This window comes from Trichechus manatus, unplaced genomic scaffold, assembly GCF_000243295.1.
Source record: "Trichechus manatus latirostris isolate Lorelei unplaced genomic scaffold, TriManLat1.0 scaffold00078, whole genome shotgun sequence".
Lineage (NCBI taxonomy): Eukaryota > Metazoa > Chordata > Mammalia > Sirenia > Trichechidae > Trichechus > Trichechus manatus.
In genome coordinates, this window is record NW_004444014.1 from 1,410,806 (window position 1) to 1,432,673 (window position 21,868).

Genomic DNA, 21,868 nt, shown 5'->3' on the forward strand with positions numbered 1-21,868 from the left:
AATTCAGGGCATCAGCTCCAGGGGAAGGCTTTCTCTGTTGGCTCTGGAAGTAGGTCCTTGTCATCAATCTTCCCCTGGACTAGGAACTTCTCTGCGCAGGAACCCCGTGTCCAAAGGATGCACTCTGCTCCTGGTCCTGCTTTCTTGGTGTTATGAGGTCCCCAACTCTCTGCTTGCTTCCTTTTCCTTTTATCTCTTGTAAGATAAAAGGTGGTACAGGCCACACCCCAGGGAAACTCCCTTTACATCTGATCAGGGATGTGACCTGAGCAAGTGTGTTATATCCCACCCTAATCCTCTTTAACCTCTGGCAGAGATTATGATTTATAACACATAGGAAAATCACAAAATGGAGGACAACCACACAATACTGGTAATCATGGCCTAAGCAAGTTAACACGTATTTGAGGGGACACAGTTAAATCCATGACAGTCGTACACATTTTAAAGTTTAGTTTTTCTTAAGTCTTCAAGTTATCTTTACAAATCTTAATATTCTATTTATAAATCAGATAAACGCTAATAATCACTTTCAAGGGGGAACTTTAATGAACAGTTGATCACCTCAAATTCAACAGACCAGACTCCCTTAAACAATCAGTCTCATTTATGATTTAAATTTCTTCAAACAATTTAACCTACAATATTAAATTCATTTTAATTTCTTATATTGCCTGAATTGACCAACAAACCTTTATAACTACCTAAACCACTCTACTACAGTCTAACAAATGCAGTTTATAGCTATAATGGAACTCAATTTCTCATAAATATTCCAGAATTACGTACAACGTTGTAGAATTATCTTATAGCTTTCAACTAAAAATATGTAACATAAAATCAATTAGTCAAATACATATTTTAATTTGGAATCACAAGGTCTGTTGTTTCTGTTAGGTGCCATCAAGTTGGTTCTGATTCATAGGGATCCTATGTACAACAGAACGAAACACTGCCGGATCCTGCACCATCCTCACAATTGTTTCTGTGCTTGAGCCCATTGTTGCAGCCACTGTCAGTCCATCCCGTTTAGGGTCTCTTAGATCCTCTAATTTACCAAATTCTCTTAACCAGTACAACCATTTTAAAAAGACATAGATTATTTCTAATTTAATATACGAGGGTTATACTGTTGGTTTGAGTTACCTTATCTTCTTTGTATTTGATTCTGAACGTTCCTGAAATGACACTTCACTTCAAATAATCGGTTTACTTTTTCAGTCTACTGCCTGGAGCAAGTTGGATTTACCAGCCCAGCCAACTAGGGTCGCTTATCAGTCAGATTTTTGGCTAGGAAATGAAATCTTTGGCTGCGTATGTTCAGGCAACTTTCCTGAGTCCCCCACCCCCCCCTCCCCCGTTAAATAGTTGCTGTGGCAACAGGAACTCCAAGTCTACGCCCTTTAAATGGAATAGTTTTTACAACCACCTTCTGGGGTCAAAATACATTATTACCCAATTCTTTTGTTTTGACTAATAACCTGGTTGCTTTATCACTTGCTCAGATTCCATCTCTGTGCTTCCTGATTGAATTTGGCACTTTTTCAAAAACAGAACTTGACTTTTCTGGCTGTTGGCTACAATTCTAAAGTTATTCCAATGATAGATGCCTTCATGATGGAAAATTTAGTTTTGTTTAATAGTGAACCCTCTGCTAGCCGACTGATCCTCCTCTCCCCTTATTTGGTTCCTCCTGCCCCTTTAAACTCTCTAAATCTCTGCTCATACAAAGCAATTTGGTTCTCTTTGGCACCTCCAGTTTCCATTCTCATATCCACCTCCATCCCCTACTTGAAAAATGCATCCTTCACGCTTAGCTCATTTAATCCTCACTACATCCGAAAACGGACTTATCATCATTCCCCTTTACAAAAGAGGAAACTGAGTGCACATCTCGATAGAAACCCAAGGTTCTCCGATTCTGCTCCACGCAGCTTCCTTGAAGACACTCCAAAGATTTAGCATGACTGACTGGTACTGATTTTCACAAATGGTCAAAATAAGATCAACAACCACCTCTCCCTCGGTTCCTTTAAGCCAACGTGGTTGACGTGTGGGAGAAAATCCGCGATCCGGATTGAGTATAGCGCCGCATTGGTTGGGAGACGGATGGTACTTATCAGCCTGGAGGGTTACTGTCCAGAGGTAACACAACGCCAAGAGTATCAGGCTAACCCGCGAAGCTACGAGAAGGAAGCCCCCAGCACTCCCGGGCAAGGGGGGTGGAGCCTGGGCGCAAAGGAGGGGGCGGAGCCACCATCCTCCAGTGAAAATGCCTCTCGTGGTGATTTGTTCTACGTCGCGATCCGTAGAGGCGCCGAGTTGCCGCCCCTTCTTTGGGAGCGGTGGAGATTCATCATGTGAGACTCCGGAGGCCGGAACTGGGCAAGTTGAGGGGCGCTCAGGGTTTGCGACATCGCCGCGGCCGCTGCAGGGTCTATGGCCGAGGCAGTGAGGCCCCCTCGCCGGGCCAAAGCCAAGGCCAGCCGGACTAAAGCCAAGGTGAGGACTTCTCTCTCCCTCCCCCGAAGCCCTGGCGTGTGCGCTCAGGCTACGCTTTCTTCTTCGACCCCTCCAGCTGACTCTCTGCGATTCTCTGAGCCGTTTTCATCCTCCGCCTCGCTTGCCAGTGTTTGATCCCACCACCCATTGACACTGGCCCTGCTCCTCTGTTGGCACCTTTCCCTGTCACACTTTGTGAGGAGCCTATTTATTTTTCTTCCTCTGCTGACCTCAGTGGGTTCTTCCTTTTCGATTCCTGCCATGAAGCAGCTTTTCTCCCGGTTCCATCTTTGACTCTTTCTTTTCCTCTATAATCTGGGAACGTTTTTCAGTCTCTCCCATCCCCTATGGGTCCTTTAGCAGAGCTTTATGGATAGCGACAAATATAGACTAGCTATGTGCTGGTCCTCTTCACTTCCAAAGTTCAGGATGATAGTGGTGCTGCTCCTGTTTTTCTCCTTCTCCTGGTTGTTTGCGATGGGGCACGAAGGTCCAGAAATTAAGCCAGGGTGTGACTCACACAGTAGAGAAGTACTTGAATCTTCTAGAATTTCTGGATTAAACTGAGATGTATTGATGTGGTTTTCAGTTGATCTGTTATTAGGGGCAGTCTGGATATTTATTTGTCCCTACATGTTGTCTAAAATAACATTTATTTTATAGTGAACAGATTAAATGCTTCCTCTGGCTGGTGGACCTAGATGGTTTTGGCTTTCGTGGATTTGAATTTACGTTAAGGAAGTAATGAAGATGGTATTACAAGTGCAGTCAGTTTCCTTTCCTAGAAGTGGGTGATGTTCTAGAGCATGTGTAACTTAACAATGATCCAAAACTCAGATTTTCTCATAGGAACAAGGTTATAACAGGAGAGTAGTACCATGTTTAATAAATTGTAAATAACTTATATAGACCCTTTTCTTTACAATGCGTTTTTAAAAGGCTGTAGTGGAGTTATGAGGAGTCCCAGGGTGGTGCAAACAGTTAAGCACTTGACTACTAGCTGATTGGTAGTTCAAACCCACCCAGAGGCAACTTGTAAGACAGGCCTGGTGATCTGCTTCTGAAAGGTCACAGCCTTGAAAACCTATGGAGCAGTTTTACTCTGCAACACATGGGGCAGCTATCAATCGGAATCAACAAGATGGCAACTAACAACAGTGCAGTTATGCACCTTAGTTTACCCAGGGCTGTGAGGAGGCACTCTTTTGCATGGTATTGAGCTGGTAGAAAGCTATCCAGAAGAGGAGGAGGAAGGAAAGCCATTTCTAGCCATTCATAAGACCCCTGAACCACAGTAATGCATAACATGTAAACATCAGTTGTCTGTAGAGAGCAAGATCTTAAAACTTTTAATTAGAGAAATTAGAAATATTAATCACTAGGTTTTTTTTCCTCCAAATAAATAATGAAACTAAAGCCTAGACAGGTTAATGATAAGCCCAGAGTAGTGCAGTTCATGAGAGGACTTAGGTTAAAGTAAAAAATCCTGACTCTCAGTCTAGAAACTTAATAATTATTTTATTTATCTATATTTATATGTCTTTATTGTCTGTGGAGCCCTGGTGGTGCAGTGGTTAAGAGCTCGGCTACTAACCAGAAAGCAGTTCAGATCCACCAGCCACTCCTTGGATACCGTGTGGGTCAGTTCTACCCTGTCCTGTAGGGTCACTGAGTTGGAATCGATGGCAATGGGTTTGGTTTATCTGTCTATAGAGAGAATGTTTAATACTTAAAAATGGTCAGTTATGAGGGTTTTTCTCTTAAGTTATTTTATTTAAAACAAGGTTTCTAAATCAAAAAATTAAAAATGTTAAACTTAAATCCATCATGAAAAATCAATTGTTCACTTTATTGACACATTTCAGGCAAACTTTCCTACACAAACATACATTATTTTGTTTTTATATTTGTAATTTTTATGAAGAAGTCTACATTTCAGAGGCATTTGGTCAAACAAGAAACATGCTTTTCCTCACCCTCCAAATTGAATCAGTCACTAAGTCTTGCCAGGTGTATTTCCTAAATATTTTCTTGATTCTGCCCATTTCTCTCAATCTTACTACCACGACCTTTCTCCAGGATACCGTCATCTCTGGATTTCTGCTAACCTGACCTTTCCTCATCATTCTTGCTGCCCATTCTCTGAACTGAAGCTAGATTGATATTTTTAAAACAAAACTGCTCAGGCCACTTTCCTGCTTAAAACCCTTCTGAGGTTTTCTATTATCCATAAGTTAGAGTCCAAAGTCCTTACCTTGGACTGAGAGCCCTGCATGATCTGGCTTCCATTTTCCTTCTCAGCCTGCCATCTGCCACCACTATCTCTTTTGATTTCCAACCATATGTGTCCTTTCCTGCTTCAGGGCCTTTGCCCATGCTGTTCCCTCTGTCCTGGCAGTCTTTCTGCCACTCTTTACCTAGCTCCAGTTAAACCAGTTGCCACTGAGTCCACTCTGACTCTTGACGACCCTGTATGTGTCAGAGTAGAACTGTGCTCCATAGGGTTTTCAGTGGCTGAACTTTTGGAAATAGAATGCCAGGCCTTTCTCCCCAGACACCCTTGGCTAGACTCAAACCTCCTACGTTTTGGTTAGCAGCCGAGCATGCTTTATTCATGAGGTCTTAGTTTAAATAATACTTCCTCAGAGAAGCTTTTCCTGATCACCCTCATGTTACCGCCTGCCCCCCCGCCCCAGTAACACTCTGTACCCCTTTGTGTCACTCATCTCACTTGTGGTTACATTGTCAACATTTCTCTTCCCCTTTAGATTGTGAACTAATGAGGGAGGAACCTACCTTGTTCACAGATGTATTCCCAATACCCTTCACAGCCCTTGTGGTCACTTGATAATGTTTGTTGAATGAAGGAGTAAATGCCAGTATTGAAGATATTTCCAAGCTTTGTCACTCAGAATGATTTACTCCAGAAAATTTCCTCTGACTTGCATGAAGACGCAAATGGAAAAAGTCCATGGCACCAGCAGGACACTCATGCTTGTTAGTCTAAAAAGTTAATTCTTCTTTCAGAGTAAATAGATTCATTTCCTAGTGCTGACCATAGTTTGGTCATGGTTATAAAGCCCTGCATTACTGAAACCTTTACCGTCTGTGGTATAATTTATCAACTGTGGAGTCATAAAGTGGTGGCCCAAGTCTCAGATCAGGAAGTAAATAATGTCATGTACTATTTCCTTTAGATAGTTGGAGAGGCTTCTGGATTTTACCAAGCATCTGACCTACGTTTTTCAGTGTTAATCATCTGATAGATGATTTCATCTTGCTAGCCTTTATTATCTGGTGCTTATCACCTGATATCTAAGAGATAGTCCTAATAACGTTTTCATTGTTTTAGTATCTTTCTCTGCTAAAGTATCACCCACCCTAGAGGACCCTGACTTTGCTAATCTTGGTAGACTATGGGTTAAAAAAGAGTAGATGCTTATATTTGGAACTACTCTGCAGAAGTAGTGTATTTTAAAGTTATATAAAGTATTTTTACAGTTAATATTAGCTTCTAAATGCCAACAACTCATTAATAGTAACAACTTATAGTAACTACTAAGGACAGACTGGGATGTGTCCTGGAAAGCTGATAACAGAAAGCCTTTTATAATTCTCATTCTCTCTTGTCCCTTGTTGTTAGTTGCCCTGGAGTCAGTTCTGACTCACTGTGACTCCTGTGTGCTACGTAGAACTGTGCTTCATAGGGTTTTCAGACTGTGACCTTTTGACAGCAGATTGCCAGGCCTGTCTTCCAAGGTGCCTCTGGGTGGGTTTGAACCAGTGCCTTTCGGCTAGTAGTCTAGTGCTTAACTGTTTGTGCTACCCAGGGATGCCTCTTGCTCTTAGCCTAGATGATTTCTACATTTTGGCTCCTCCCTCTCATGAGTGGTTATAGGAGTGAAGTTGGGTGATGCTGTACGTTATTATTTAGCTCCTTTTGTCCCTCCTATGGAGCCCTGCTGGAGCAGTGGTTAAGAGCTTGGCTGCTAACCAGAAGGTCAGCAGTTCCTCACAGAAAAAGACCAGACTTACCGGCTTGACTGAGACTAGAGAAACCCTGAGAGTATGACTCCTGGACACCCTTTTAGCTCAGTAATGATGTCACTCCTGAGGTTCACCCTTCAGCCAAAGATTAGACAGGCCCAGAAAACAAAACGAGACTAAAGGGGCACACTAGCCCAGGGGCAAGGACTAGAAGGCAGGAGGGGACAGGAAAGCTGGTAATAGGGAATCCAAGGTCGAGAAAGGGGAGAGTGTTGACATGACATGTCATGGCATTGGTGATCAGTGTCACAAAACAGTATGTATACTAATTGTTTAATGAGAAGCTAGTTCTGTAAACCTTCATCTAAAGTACAATAATAAAAAAATAAAAGAAAAAGAATCTGGATCAAGCTTATCAGAGGAAAAAAGAAAGGTTGGCAGTTCAAATCCACCAGCTGCTCCTTGGAAACCCTATGGGGCAGTTCTACTCTGTGTCACAGGGTCACTGTGAGTCAGAATTGACTCGGCGGCAATGGGTTTGGTTTTTTTTGGTGCCTCTTAAGAGTCATTGATTTGTTGAACAAATATCCATTGATCACCTTCTGTGTCCCAGGAACAGTTCTAGGCATTTGGTATGTAACATAGAAGAAGAAAAAGAATGTGGCCTTAATGGAGCTTAATTTTAGAGAGAGAATACAGATAAAGCAAACATAAAAAAAAAGATACAATATATGTTAGAAGGCGACCCATAACCCGTTGCTGTAGAGTTGATTCCGACTCATAGTGACCCTATAGGGCAGAGTAGAACTGCCCCATAGTGTTTCCAAGGAGCAGCTGGTGGATTTGAACTGCCGACCTTTTGGTTAGCAGCCAAGCTCTTAACCACTGAGCCACCAGGACTCTCTTAGAAGGTGAAGTGGTATGGGAAAGAAGAAGAAGAACAGGGAAAGGGTGTGGAGAGCATTGGTTAGAGGTCAGGATGGGTTGCAGTTTTAAGTAGATGGTCAAGATAGCCGTTACTGAAGGTGAAATTTGACTAAAGATGTGATAGAGATTTGTTAGTCATGTGGATATTGAGTATAGTTTTCCAACCAGGGGCAAGAGCCGGAGGCAAAGGCCCTAAGGCAGTGGCATGCCTGTCTTGTCCCAGGAACTGCAAGAAGGCAGCATGGTTAGGGTGGAGTGAGAGAGGGGAAGGTATTAGGGGGGTGAAATCAGAAAGGTATAATAAGAAGATCGGGTTACATAGGGTCTTGCAGGCCATTGTGACAACTTTAGCTTTTACTCTGAGTGAAATATGGAATTATCTTAGGATTTTGAGCAAGGAAGTGACATGATCTGAATTAAGCTTTAGAGGATCACTGTGGTTGCTATGTTGAGAATAGACTGAAAGGGGACAAAGGTAGATGCAGAGACACCCATTTTAAGTGACTATTGAAATAATCCAGACAAGAGGTGATGGTAGCTTCAACCAGATTTGTGAGATTGAGGGTGGTGAGAAGTGTTTGAATTCTGGGGAGTTTTTGAAGGTAGAGGCAAGATTTGCTGATGGATTTGATATAGGATATGAGAGAAAATAGTCAGGTGACTCTTGAGATGGAGAAGGCTTAGGGTGGAACAGGTTTTGGGGGAAAGATCAGTAGTTTGGTTTTGAACATGATAATTTTGGAATAAATGTTTCTTAGCCATCCACATGGAGATACAGAGTAGGGTTGGTTATGGGAATCTGGAGTTTGGGGAGAGCTCTGGGATGGGGTAAAGATTTGGGCATCATCAGCCTATCATTGGTATTTAAAGCCAGAGACTGAATGAGGCCACTTTGAGAGTGAGTGTTGATAAAAAAGATGACCAAGAACTGAACCCAGGAACACTCCAATTTTAAGAGGTTGGGGAGAAAAGGAGGAACCAGCAAAGGGGTGTGAGAAAGAGCGACCAGTGAGATTAGGAGGAAAAGTAGGAGAGGGTAATGTTCTGGAAGCTGCATGAAGAAAGTGTATCAAGAAGGAGGGAGAGATTAAGCATATAAAATGCTGTTAATACAAGATTATTAAGAGCAACACCACAGAATGTGGCAGCCAAGGAAGAGATGTTGTATTCATAGCAAAATGTATAATCCCCACTGTTGTGTAGGATTTTATCTTAGAAAATTGATAGGTACTCTGGTTTATCGTGCATAAACTTGTTTAGTTTATTGCAGGGAAGTCATGGCAAGGCATGCAAGTAAGACCTCACATTAATTTAGAACTGGAGAATCAGAATTAACAATTACAATTACAACATTAATTAAATGGCTGGAGTCCAAATCTTTAGAATTCAGGCTTTCATCTTTAACAAGAGTTCTGTAGAGGAAGGCTTAAGCATGGCTTGAACTTGGCAGAGGTCCCTTGTAGCTAGGGTCTTAGGTAAGTTGCAGTAGACAGAATCTCAGTTCCATCACTGCCTTCTGTCAGTGAGTGAGCCGAAATTTAGGGTTTGTATGTGAATTTGTCACCTTGACTCTACAGGACAAGGGCCAGTGTGATGTCAAAGACTAGTACGTTACGTCTTTTTTCCAAGCTTAGAGAGTAGCTGAATGATGCGTGTTTTCTTCAAGGTTAGAGATTAGGGAGATTGTTTAGATTTTTGTTATATTTTCTTGTGTCACAGCATGCTGGGTCAGAGTGAACTTAAAGGTTATTTATATTCTTTACATACTTCACATGTTTCTATGTCTAAGTTCAGAAGTTTTCTAAGAAACTTTCTTATGACTTACAGGTTACTAATGAGTTACAGTTAATGTTAGAGAGCCTCACAAAGGTATACATATTTGTAAGTTCATATTATGAGTGCTTATACATGTGTATTTTGAAAGCATAACAATAACTTATACCTTATGGGATTTGAGATCATTGTGGAAACATACAGAACACCTACCTTTCCCCAAAGCCTTTCTACCTGTTTAGTATTCTTGTATATCCCAAGGAGAGCTGGTGAAGTGGCCCTGAGAGCGCCTGATCTGATAGTTAGACCAATGTGCCCAGGCCCTTTTTATCTACTCTGTGCCAGGCATTGTGCTAAGTGCTGGAGACACAGATATGAATGGTAAACAGATCCTGCCTTTAAAATAATCCAGTGATAAGTAGTCTACAAAATGTGTAAAATTGGATCTTCTGTCATTTGTGAAGAAGCAGCTCATCATTATTTTTAAGGAAGGAAAGGAATTATAACTTTTTTATTGAATAAAATTCCTAGCGACTGAACTTCAAGTGATGGATAGAAACTTCCATTTGTTCTATAGAACTTAAAAAAAACTTTTTTTTTTTCTAATTATAAAAGTGCTTGCTTTGAAAAAATGTTTGTATGAGTGTATGTCCACACACACGTACAACCCAGAAATGAAAGTCCCTGAATTCCATGTCCTGGAGATAACTGTTGGTAACAGTTTGTTATGGGTTCTTCTTTAAGTTTCTTCCCAAGAATGCATCAACACTCCAGGGCATATTTACTGTAATGATGTAATTATGTTTTTCTGTGTGTATTAACAACTTGTTTATATAATTTCCTGAAATTTTTTTCTCCTGTGGAATTATTTTGTAGTTGGTTCTCTATGCAACTCTTATGTGGAGATAAAAAATAAAGAAATACAGATTCTTCTTATTCTGCCTGGACATTTTTAGTTGTAAGAAAAATGTCTTTTGCTTAAAATAAACTTACATAAGTGCCAGCTTTTGCACCAAAAATCCAGAAAACCAAACCCACTGCCATTGAGTCAATTCTGACTCATAGCGACCCTATAGGACAGGGTAGAACTGCCCCATAGGGTTTTCAAGGCTGTAATCCTTACGGAAGCAGACTGCTACATCTTTCTCCTGTGGAGCAGCTGGTGGGTTTGAACGGCTAACCTTTTGATTAGCAGCAGAGCACTTTAACTACTGTACCACCAGGGCTGCTTGCGAAGAAGGGCTAGATAGGTTTAAAAAAATGGTCTCTGTATTGGTTATCTGACCACATTGTTGTTGTTGTTAGGTGCTGTTGAGTTGGTTCTGACTCATAGTTACCCTGTGTACAAAAGAATGAAGCACGCCTGGTCCTGTGCTGTTCTCACAGTTGTTGCTACGTTTGAGCCCATTGTTGGAGCCACTGTGTCCATCCACCTCTTCTTTTTTGCTGACCGTCTACTTTATCAAGCATGATGTCCTTCCGGGGACTGGTCCCTCCTGATAACATTTCCAAAGTATGTGAGATAAAATCTCACCATCCTTGCTTCTAAGGAGCATTCTGGCTGTACTTCTTCCAAGGCAGATTTGTTCGTTCTTGTGGCAGTCTATGGTATATTCAGTATTCGCCAGCACCATAATTCAGAGGCATCAGTGCTTCTTCAGTCTTCCTTACTCATTGTCCAGCTTTTGCATGCATATGAGGCAATTGAAAATTCCATGGCTTGAGTCAGGTGTACCTTAGTCCTCACAGTGATATCTTTGGTTTTTAACACTTTAAAAAGGTCTTTTGTAGCAGATTTGCCCAGTGTAATGCATCCTGTGATTTCTTGACTACTGCTTCCATGGGCGTTGACTGTGGATCCAAGTAAAATGAAATCCTTGACAGCGTCAGTATTTTCTCTTTTTATCATGCTGTTGGAATTCTGGTGGTGTAGTGGTTAAGAGCTCAGTAGTAACCAAAAGGTCGGCAGTTCAAATCCACCAGCCACTCCATGGAAACCCTATGGGCCAGTTCAGCTCTGTCCTGTAGGGTCGCTGTGAGTTGAAATCAACTTGATGGCAGTGGGCTTGGTTTTTTTTTTTTTTGGATTATCTTGGTCATGATTATTCCCAGAAGGTAGATCTGTAGGGTGTGGGCGTCCAAGTTTGGGAGTACAGTAGTAGCATTAGCTTCATTTTGCTTAGTTGAATGGGAGAATTTGAAATTGCCAGGGCTATTCTGCAGGGGGTTGAGAGGAAGCAGTAGTGTGGAGGGGCAAAAGGAGGTTAAAAATTGCCTGAGGGATAGGCTGGGGAAGGAACCCTTCATGTGGCCTGTGGGTTGGAGAGGTGTGGTTGTTTGCTGTTCCTGACTGTGGCCCATCTTTTGACTGCTTCCAGCTTCCTGTCTCCTCTGTCTTTCTCACAGTCAGCATTTAATACCCTCAGAGATCTCTTACTCTTAGAGGATAAAAATCTCCCTCTGTTCTACAGTCCATTTTCTACTACGTACTTTTCATTAAATTCTAAACTCACTAAATGCCTTTCTTTTGTTAACAGCTTTATTGAAATGATTCACATACCATACAATCCACCCATTTAAAGCGTACAATTCATTGTTTTTAGTATGTTATCAGGGTTGTACAACCATCACCAAAATCAGTTTTAGAATGTTTTTAACAACCCAAAAAGAAACCCTGTATTCATTAAGTCACTTTCTATTCCCTCTCCAAACCACCAGGACCTAGGCCACCACTAATCTACTCTCTATCTGTAGAGATTTGCCTGTTCTGGACATTTCATATAAATGGAATCATGTAATATGTGGTCCTTGTGACTAGATTCTTTCACTCAGCATAATATTTTTAAAGTTTATCCGTGTTATGTTGTAGAGAAGTCAAGTGGAGCCACAGGGAGCCCTCACCACTGCTCTTGAGGCCATGTTGCTTGGTAATGATCACAGCAAACCCCCTTTTCTCCCCATATACATCCCAGAGGTCCTGCCTCCCCCAGGAGTGTTTGAAGATCTGCAGGGTGTGGGCATGCAAGTTTGGGAATATTACCATTAACTTGAGTATTTCATTCTTTTTTACGTCTGAATAATATTCCGTTCCGTGGATAAACCACATTTTATTTATCTGTCAGTTGATGGACATTTGGGTTCTTCCCACTTTCTGACTATTACGAATAATGCTACAATGACCATCCATGTACAAGTTTCTGTGTGGATATATGTTTTCATTTTTCTTGCATATATACCTAGGAGTAGAATTGCTGGATCATATGGTAACATTTTGAGGAACTGCCAGACTGGTGCCCATTTTTAAATTGGGTTATTTATCCTTTTATTATTGAATTATAAAAGTACTTTATATATTCTGGATTTTCAACAGTATTTCCGCTAATGTTCTTTGCCTGCTCCAGGATCTAATCCAGGATCCCTCATTGCATTTAATTGTCATATCTCTTTGTCTCCTCCAGTCTCTGACAGTTCCTCAGTCTTATCTTTTATGGTTGTAACACTTCAGTTATTTTGTAGACTATCCGTTAATTTGGAGTTTTGTCCGTTGCTTGCTTATAATTAGATTGAGGTTATGCATTATTGGGAAGGATACCACAGAGATGATGTGCCTTCTCAGAATACCACATTGGGGAGTGTATGATGTCAATATGTTTTACTGGTGATGTTACTGTTGATCACTTGGTTTAGACATTGTTTGCCAGGATTCTCCACTGAAATTTACTATTTTTCCCTTTATAATTACTAAATAGGAGATATGTTGAGACTATGCAAATACTGTGTTTCTGCTTAAACTTTTACGTATTCATTTGACCATCCATCAGTAGATCTTACTTGTGGCACTTATTACCATGGTGTTCTAATGGTGGTTTTCTGTTTTTCTCATTCCTTCTATATTTATTTAATGGAATTCTTCTGTAAGGAAGAATTATTGCTTCCTGCCTGTTTATTTATTTATTCAGTTATTTGGGTGTGGCAGTATGGGCTCATGGGTATTTATTTTAACCTGTGAGGTATAGAGGCCCTGGTGGCACAGTGGTTAAGCATTTGACTGCTAACCAAAAGGTGGACAGTTCAAATCCACCAGCTACTCCTTGAAAACCCTAGGGGGCAGTTATACTCTGTCCTATAGAGTTGCTATGAGTTGAAGTCCACTTGACAGCAGCGGGTTGTGAGTTACAATATAATACTATAGTCATTTATTTTTGTTTCTCAAGTTGTTCCAACTTTTCCGGCCTGAATTTTGAGCAAATATGTTTGCCCAGATGAAGACAAAAACCTACTGAGGCCTAAGATACTTGGAGACTGTTTTATTTCACTTAACCTCTAGCAGGATGGAGGACAAGCTAATTAAGACTTTCTTTTTCCATTCTTAAATCGTAATTTGCTGCTTATTATGATGTGTTTTCCTTTTAGGATTAGCGTAGTGAGGCTCCAAGCTCAACACACTCAAAATTGCATAATACAGAATATAAAACATATTGCTTATGAAGTGAATTTAGATTCTATTTGTTAAATGATAAAATTTAGATTTTCTATCCAATTCGAAAATTCTTCATGTTGAAAACATCAATTATTTTTATAAGTTATTTCACATTATAAATCTTGTTTTTAGGAAAAGAAGAAATGTGAAACCCTTCAGAGGGAAGAGTCTGATGAAGTCTCCCTTCCAAAAACTTCCAGAGAGCAGAAAATCCCTCCTCCAGTTTGTGAAATCGAAGGAGACCATCTGAAAGTGTCAGCTGATTCCCAGCTGAAGAATGATGCCAGTGAACAAAATGAGAGTGAAATGTCTGATGTCCCACTCACCTCCTTAACTGTGAGCAATGACGAGTCCCTGTCACGTAACACCGAGACCCTAAAGGGAGGGGGAGAGATCAGAGCCTGTGTCGAGGAGGAAGAAATCAAGCCGAAGGTTGACCCTGGAGACAATGTTGGCACCAAAGTAGAAACTCCCGAGAACTTTACAGAAGTAAAGGAAAATAAATTGGTACAATGTGGACCTTCAGAAAGCACACTGCAGTCTGATTTTTCTCATACTCAGCAGGAAGTGGGAAATTTACATGTCAGAGAAACTCACAATAGAACAGAAGACAAACAAGCCCAGGGTCTTTCTTTAGAGGTGCTACACAGTGTTGGCTTGCAGAGTTCTTGTGAAGCCACAGATGTTTTTCAGCCACCTAGAGTAAAAAAATTGTATCCCCAGTTGCCAGCTGAAATGACTGGAGAAGAACCAACTTTGGTGGCTGTGAAACCCTCATTTCGTAATGAACGACTCTACCCCGAACTCCCATCACAACCAGAGCTAGTACCATTTACTAAAGAACAGCTAAAAATCTTTGAGCCTGGTTCATGGCTGGAAAATGTGGAGTCATATTTAGAAGAATTTGACAGCATGGCTCATCAGGACAGGCATGAATTTTATGAGTTGCTTTTGAACTACTCACGGTGTAGGAAGCAGCTGTTGCTGGCTGAAGCTGAGCTACTTACCCTGACGTCTGATTGCCAAAATGCTAAAAGTCGACTGTGGCACTTTAAGGAGGAGCAAGTGTCTGTACAGGTATTTTTCACTAGTGTTCTGTGAAGCTTGCAGGAGTCTAAGGAATTTGCAATGGAGCTGTTGTTCCTGTGATGCCTTCTAGGTCTGGAGTTGGCTTCTCCTTCCCACACTAACCTTATCTTGGTCTGGAGTAGTACCACACAGAGGTCACAAAGTAAGGTGGCTGCAGGGGCCACACAGGTAACCTGAAGTAGTGAAGCAGGCTGAGTGAAACAGTGGTGATTGGGAAAGCTCATGCTCTGTCTAGAGGGCAGCCACTCTTGAGTTCTAGTGGGTTGTTTTGTTGATCCAGCATTGCCACATTGCCACGTCTCGTGATTTTTCCAAGACAAGCTAGAAATCTGGGTTTTTATGTGAGGGATCCTGATTTGTAAATGTTAGCAACTAATTAAATGCACACACACACACAGTATAGGTCAAGAAAATCATATGTCCTGACCACATTCAGCCATGGGCCATTGATTTGTGACCGTGGGCATAATGCCACGAATATTTGGTGGGTAGAGAATGGCAGGGAGAGGATGATCCATGGAACAAGGTAGAGAGGAGATAAGAAAACAGGGATGGCAATTAGTTACAACCCAGTGGAAGCCAGGGTGACCATAAGGAAAGCAGTTTCATAGTGGGCTGGGAGGGGTGACAGGGAGGAGAAGGCCAGTCTCGACAAGTTTGGCAGTGAAGGGAAGCTGGACGAGGTATCAGGGAGATAAAACATGGGATCCCCCCCCCCCGACTTGTTGGGATACCTGTGTATCTCTCTGTAGGTTAGAGTCTATGGAGAGGGAAGCATTTGGAAATATTGACAAAAAGAGGATAGAATCAAGAACACAGTTGCAGGAGTTAGTACTGGAAAGGAAAGGGTCTCTTTCATTTGAGCAGAACCAAAAGAATAATGAGACTAGGTACAGAGAGATGTTGAGGGGCCTTGAAGTTGAGGAGAGATCAGATTGACCTCAGTGGTAATAAAGTAGAAGGTAAAATCATCAATCAAGAGAGTCTTAGGGACAGGCACTATCATTTTTCTTGCGCCTTTTCCCCCACCTACTTCTTAAGATTTGCTCTTTTGTTATCCGAACTTGTACTGCATTTGTAATTGGTATTATACGCCTTGGCACCTGGTTATATATTTGCTAATATTATTCTGTATACGGCAGTATTCTCTCCTTATCGAGATTATAAACTCTTTGAGGATGGTACTGAAACCTATGCATCACAGATGTTCTATCCCTGCTGCTTGATTATTTCAAGTGCAAGGAGTAACTGTTTTCATATTTTACTCTCTTGGCCACCATTAGGGTATCTGTGCAGATCAAGTGAAAGTTCCAGGCCATCATCGCTACCAGACAGTAGAGATGAATGAAAATGCACTGGGGGAGCTAAAGAAGCTATTTGATGCCAAATCTGAGCACCTCCACCAGACCCTAGCTCTGCATTCTTACACGTCCGTGCTCTCGAGGTTGCAAGTGGAGTCTTACATCTATGCACTGCTCAATAGTTCGGCTGTTCTGAGATCTCTAGCAATTCATCAGCAAGGTCCAGGTGTGTAAGCAATGATGGTCTCGCTCTTTATTGTGATCTGGAATGAAAAAAGAATGCAGTGGTACAATCTGGTTGAATTGACTGTACACGAATTGGTATACAAGGTACCATTTGTCCTTGCTATTTAGCTTGCCTTTCCCAATGTGGGATTGAGATATTGGGAGCAGTGCTAGGTCTCCCTTCCCCATGGGCTGTCATTGTCATTCTCTGCTTCTCTAGGATCCAGAAAGCTCTTTCTTTATCATTGACGTCCCTTGCTGCCCTAGTTTATGTATCTAGGGGAGTCCACGTAGTTTTTGATCCTAAAGCTAATAGTATACCTTTTTATCCTCTGTCTTTTGCAATTTTATTTTTGCTTGTCCAGTTTCTTGAACTATTTTACTTAATTTTCAACAGAAAATCTGTAATATTCTGAGTGTTTCAGGTTTTGGGGAGTTTTAAGAAATTAGCCTTTACCACATGATGTGTTAAGTATTAGCCATTGAGTTATGGAATTTTTATTTCTGGAAGAGATACTAGGATTTTTTAAAGTCAAAAGTACTCCTCCTCCTCCCTCTTGCCCAGGTTTTCTTAACTCAAAGAGCTGGGGTAAGCCAAAAATCTGCTGATCTTCAGATAACATATAATGAATTTTTAAAAATATCATTTATTTTTGTTGTGAAGAATATACACAGCAGAACATAACACCAATTAACAATTTCTACATGTACAGTTTGGTCACACTGATTACATTCTTCAAGTTGTGCAACCATTCTCACCCTCCGTTTCTGAGTTGTTCCTCCCCCATTAACATAAACTCACTGCCCCCTAAGTTTCCGGTATAATATTTTGAGTTGCTGTTGTCAGTTTGATCCCATATAGGTAGATCTTAAAAGATCACAATGCCCAAGGCAGACATTCTTTACTAGTTAGGCTAAATTATTGTTTGATTTTAAGAAGAATATATAATTAATTTTGATGAAGTTAATTTTCCCTTAGTTTGAACTTCACAGAATTAAATACTTTTTTGGTGTATATATTAAGTAGAAATTCTCCTTGGGTTTTTATCTGAACTAAGTATTTTAAAGGGTTTTTCTTTCTTTTTTTTTTTTTTTGGTTGGTTTGCTTTAAATGAAGTTTCTAAGAATTCTCCCAAAAAACCCATTTATGTGGGTCTCACGTAATCCTCTTTTTAATTATAGTGTCTAAGCAGACAGAAAGTATCCCTTCTGATCTGTGTCAACTAAAGGAGTGCATTAGTGTCTTATTCATGTTCACCAGGAGAGTTAATGAAGATACTCAATTCCATGATGACATTCTTCTCTGGCTGCAGAAATTGGTAAGGGAATAGAAATAGGCGTAGTCTGTCTTTTATTCACCTGATAATTTAAGGGAATTAAGAAGTATCTTATTTCATCATAGTTTTTCTTCAGCAGCCTCTTTGGCTATTTCACTTAATGAGTTAATTAGTGACATTTTCTTTGATTATGACACATGATAATATGTTATTTTATCTAGTGCATTATTGAGCACAAAGTACTTTTTTCTTTAATAAACCTTATGTGAAAACGAACCCTAGATTTTAGGAAGAAATGGAAACATGGGAAGTATACCGAATTTAAGACTAGATGTGTATTCAGAATATAGATGTTTGATCTAAAAAATTTCCACATAAATTTCTTTTTATCATGTGTTTAATGTTGCACTTAGTCATGCTTTTTTAAGGGGAAGATGAAAGATATCAGGATTTGGAAAATACAGGAAACAAGTTATGTGTGCTACAGAGGGGGTGGTTATTTGTTTATTGGTTATATTTCTCAATGCGGATGCCTTTGGTGTCTTTATTTTCATACTAGTGTTAAATATGGAGTGTTATTCTAAGCACACTTATTTGGATTTGAGAAGCTATGGAAAACTGCGAATAGATTAAACTGTTTGCCTTGTATCTATTGTCTTGTGGCCAGTAATTTGTCAGAAAGTAAAAACTATTTGCAGAGAAACTACTTATGAAAATTTTATTGTAGCACTCATACATAGATTCATAGGCCACACTGCCTCTGTGTGGTAGAAACTCAACCATTCCATGGTATATCTTACGTCTGGTTACTCTTTTAAAAATTACACCAGATAAGTGACTTTACTAGACCCCCTAGATAAATTTTTATTCTTTTAAAATAGTGAAACCATATGTCCTTTATTGTTCAGGTATCAGTGTTACAAAGAGTTGGCTGTCCTGGAGATCACTTCTTCCTTCTGAACCATATTCTTCGATGCCCAGCTGGTGTTAGTAAATGGGCTGTTCCTTTCATCCAGGTATGATGAACAGCTTTCTGATTCTGAGGAGGTTGGGGCGGTCTTATTAGGAACTTTTCTTGAAGAAATTATCCGCCCCCCCCCAAAAAAAAGACTGCTTGAAAATACAGATATTTAAAATAAAAGTCTTTAAATATGTCTAGTACATATTCATAAGAGTTTTTATGCTGAAAGTTCTTGGGCCACCCACAGTTGATGAAATTATGATAGAATTGCAAACATTCAGTTGTAGCCTGGCTTGGCAGGTGTAGTAGTATGTAATTCTGTAAAATTTCTGTGCAGTGAGGCTCACCAGGGCTTTTTTCTGTAGTATTCAACACAGCTTCCTAAATTAATCCATCCCGCACCATAATTGGTCCTGGTAAAACAGAGACAACCAGCAACTCAAAGTTCTTTAAGTAGTAGCAGAGCTCTTGTTCTGTGTGGTCAACTCTCAAATATCCAGGAGTTGATTATATGGCCTGTGGTATTTCCCTCTCCTGCTTGCCTTTGGGTCGTTTGCTCATAGCAACTACACAGATGTGTAAGAGCCTGAAAGTATGCCAAGTTCAACCTTTCCATATTTCCTTTTCTTCCCTTTTTAGTATTTCTGGTGGCAAAAGTTTGAATCTTTTTAGGTAGATAGAAGATATTTTTTTGTCATTGTTTTCGCTTTGGATTAAATTAGTGGTATTGTCCTTCACCCTATATTGTTACAGGTGATTGATGTAAACTGATCAGTTACCTCTACTCTTTGACTACGGCTGAGTCAGTGCTGCCAGATAACCCTCACTCTTGTGGATTGAGTGCCAACTCCATATTTGTTGCCGCTCTGCCTCCTTTTGTCATAATGCTAGTGAATTAAGGTTATGGACACGCGGGTTGTTGGTCTTCTACAATATACTTTTTCCTTTTATGATTTCAGATCAAAGTATTGAATAACCCATCAGGGGTCTTTCACTTTATGCAGTCCCTTGCGCTGCTCATGTCTCCTGTCAAGTAAGTGCTGATAATACTTCAGGGTGAGAAGATGATCCAGAAGGCACTCCCGTGTGGCTTTCTGTGGTTTGTGATTGGAGTCATTTCCCTTGTCCTTCAGAAATCGAGCAGAGTTCATGTGCCACATGAAGCCCAGTGAGCGGAAACCGTCCTCCTTGGGACCAGCGTCAGGGACCTGGACACTAGTAGATGAGGGAGGAGAAGAGGTAACTTGTGGTATCTCCATTATTTTTATTAACAGGTTTTGAGCTCTTCTTATGTGATGGGTATCATTCTAAGTACTTTGCATATATTATCTCATTTAACCTTCACAACAATCCTATGAGTTAAAGTACTGTTGTGATCCCTGTTTTACAGAAGAGGAAACTCAGGTTGGGGGGGAGGAGTGAAGTCCCTTGTCATTTAATTACACAATCATTAACTGGTGGAGCCTCCAGAGGCCATTCTCTGAATCCGCTGCCACCCTCCCCTAAGAAGATCCTTGTGTTCAGCTGGGAGGATTTGGAACGTGGAAACTAAATCCAGCCAAATTATATTCAGTTTGTATTAGGATTTTCTTTTATGTACTAACAAGTTTCTGGGATTGGGAGCTCACCTACAAATAATCTGAGTCTGTATAATGAAGATCTGGCATTTACAAAGGTTCTGCTTTAACTCTTATCCAGATCTTTCTCATTTGAAAGGTAGAAGATGGCTATTTTCATGAGAATTTAGTGATCAAAATCCAGTTTCTTGAGATAACGTTTATGAATTTTTCTTTCTGTTGTACACATGGCTAGTGTATTTGTAAGAAATTTTTCCTCCAGCTAATTATCAGCTCCAGTGTTTTTTTATGGTCTAAATCCTTATTTGATGTGCTTGTCCAGGATGGCTAGGGACGGTTTACTAACACTACCTCTCTCTGAAAAGGAGATGAAATGCACAGCAGACAGTTTTCAGAACAGCAGCCATTTACCCAGTGCTCATTCAGAAATGGGGTCATTTCACTCCTCCTGAGATTTGCAGGAGGTGGTGAGATGGTGGTAAGTGATGTGAATATATGAACACCTTTGCTGGAGTCTGAAGAGCATCTCAAATTGGTCTTTTAAAGATTGTGAGGGGGGATTTTTTTTTTTTTTCAGAGTGGTCTCTCCTTTTGTTTCTGATTGGTTTACTAGATTTAATCCCAGAGATAGAAGATGATTAAGGACCCTGCCTGGTGCGTGGTTCCTAGTTAGCACTCACCAAATGTTGAGTGAGTTCAAGAATTTGGGGAGTAGATGAGAAAACTGGGGGTGCTGTTGAGTCAGAAAAGGCTGTGGGGAGGAAGGCACTGTGGATTTTCCGTATCAGTGGTTTCTTAGCACTAGTTGTATATTAGAATCCCCTGGGCAACTTAAAAACCTTGCCCAGGCCTGCTTCCAGACACCCAAATGTTTAAAAGCCTCTGTGGTGATTCAGATGTGCAGCCAGAGTTGAGAACTACTACTCAAAGTAGAGTTTCTGAAGTTCTTGTTTGTTCGCCATGTTAGACCCATAAAAAACCCAAAAAATGAAACCTGCTGCTGCCAAGTCGATTCCGACTCATAGTGACCCTCTAGGACAGAGTAGAACTGCCCCATAGGGTTTCCAAGGAGCGGCTAGTGGATTTGAACTGCTGACCTTTTGGTTAGCAGCCGTAGCTCTTACCCACTGCACCACCAAGGCTCCTTGGAGGATAAAAATGAGGTCACTTAAAGAAATTATAATTAAATTGCATTAGTTTGTTGAAATTAGCTGATATAGTCTTAGGATCTCTGAATCTTTTTGCAGCATTCTCTTTTGAATGTAGCATATCTTAGGACTTGTCTTAAAAAGAATCCAAAGATTTCCCTTATATAATCCCTTTGTATGACCACTGTTATTTTTATCCTGTTTTCAGCTGCACTAATTGATAACAACTTCATTCATCCATAACAGATACTAATTGCTTCCTGATAATTCTCTTGGGCACTAGAGTGGGCCTCAATTTTGGGAGAAGAGAATTGTGACTAAAATAATTTGAACTGTAGTGTCATGGCTCTTTAGTGGATTGTGTCAAAGCACTGAGTTTTATAGTAAGATCTCCACTCTAGAGGAATGTTTTTAATTACCTTCTTTGGGATGGAAATTTAATGAGAACAGTTTCAGCCACTGAAGAATGGACATGACCCAGATGCACATAAAATTGTGCTTGCATTTTCAGGGGATTTATAGCCCATCTGTGAACTAAGACTATGAATCTTTGTCTTGGAGGAAAAGTCCATGAAAACTCATATGAGAATCCCACATGTGTACCATTGAGATCATTTAACT

The 21,868-nt window shown here is 40.5% G+C and overlaps 1 protein-coding gene across 1 annotated transcript in view; it reads left to right on the forward strand.

Annotated features, from left to right (window-relative positions):
- Positions 1-2,245: 2,245 nt before the first annotated feature.
- The window catches only part of EPG5 (ectopic P-granules 5 autophagy tethering factor), a 125,855-nt gene continuing 106,232 nt past the window's right edge, over positions 2,246-21,868 (forward strand). The window contains exons 1-7 of the mRNA XM_012556797.2: positions 2,246-2,502; positions 13,802-14,746; positions 16,042-16,285; positions 17,467-17,603; positions 18,470-18,577; positions 19,482-19,555; positions 19,656-19,761. Of these exons, the coding sequence (XP_012412251.1) occupies positions 2,440-2,502; positions 13,802-14,746; positions 16,042-16,285; positions 17,467-17,603; positions 18,470-18,577; positions 19,482-19,555; positions 19,656-19,761 (1,677 nt within the window). The 5' untranslated portion in view covers positions 2,246-2,439. The remainder of the gene's footprint in view (positions 2,503-13,801; positions 14,747-16,041; positions 16,286-17,466; positions 17,604-18,469; positions 18,578-19,481; positions 19,556-19,655; positions 19,762-21,868) is intronic.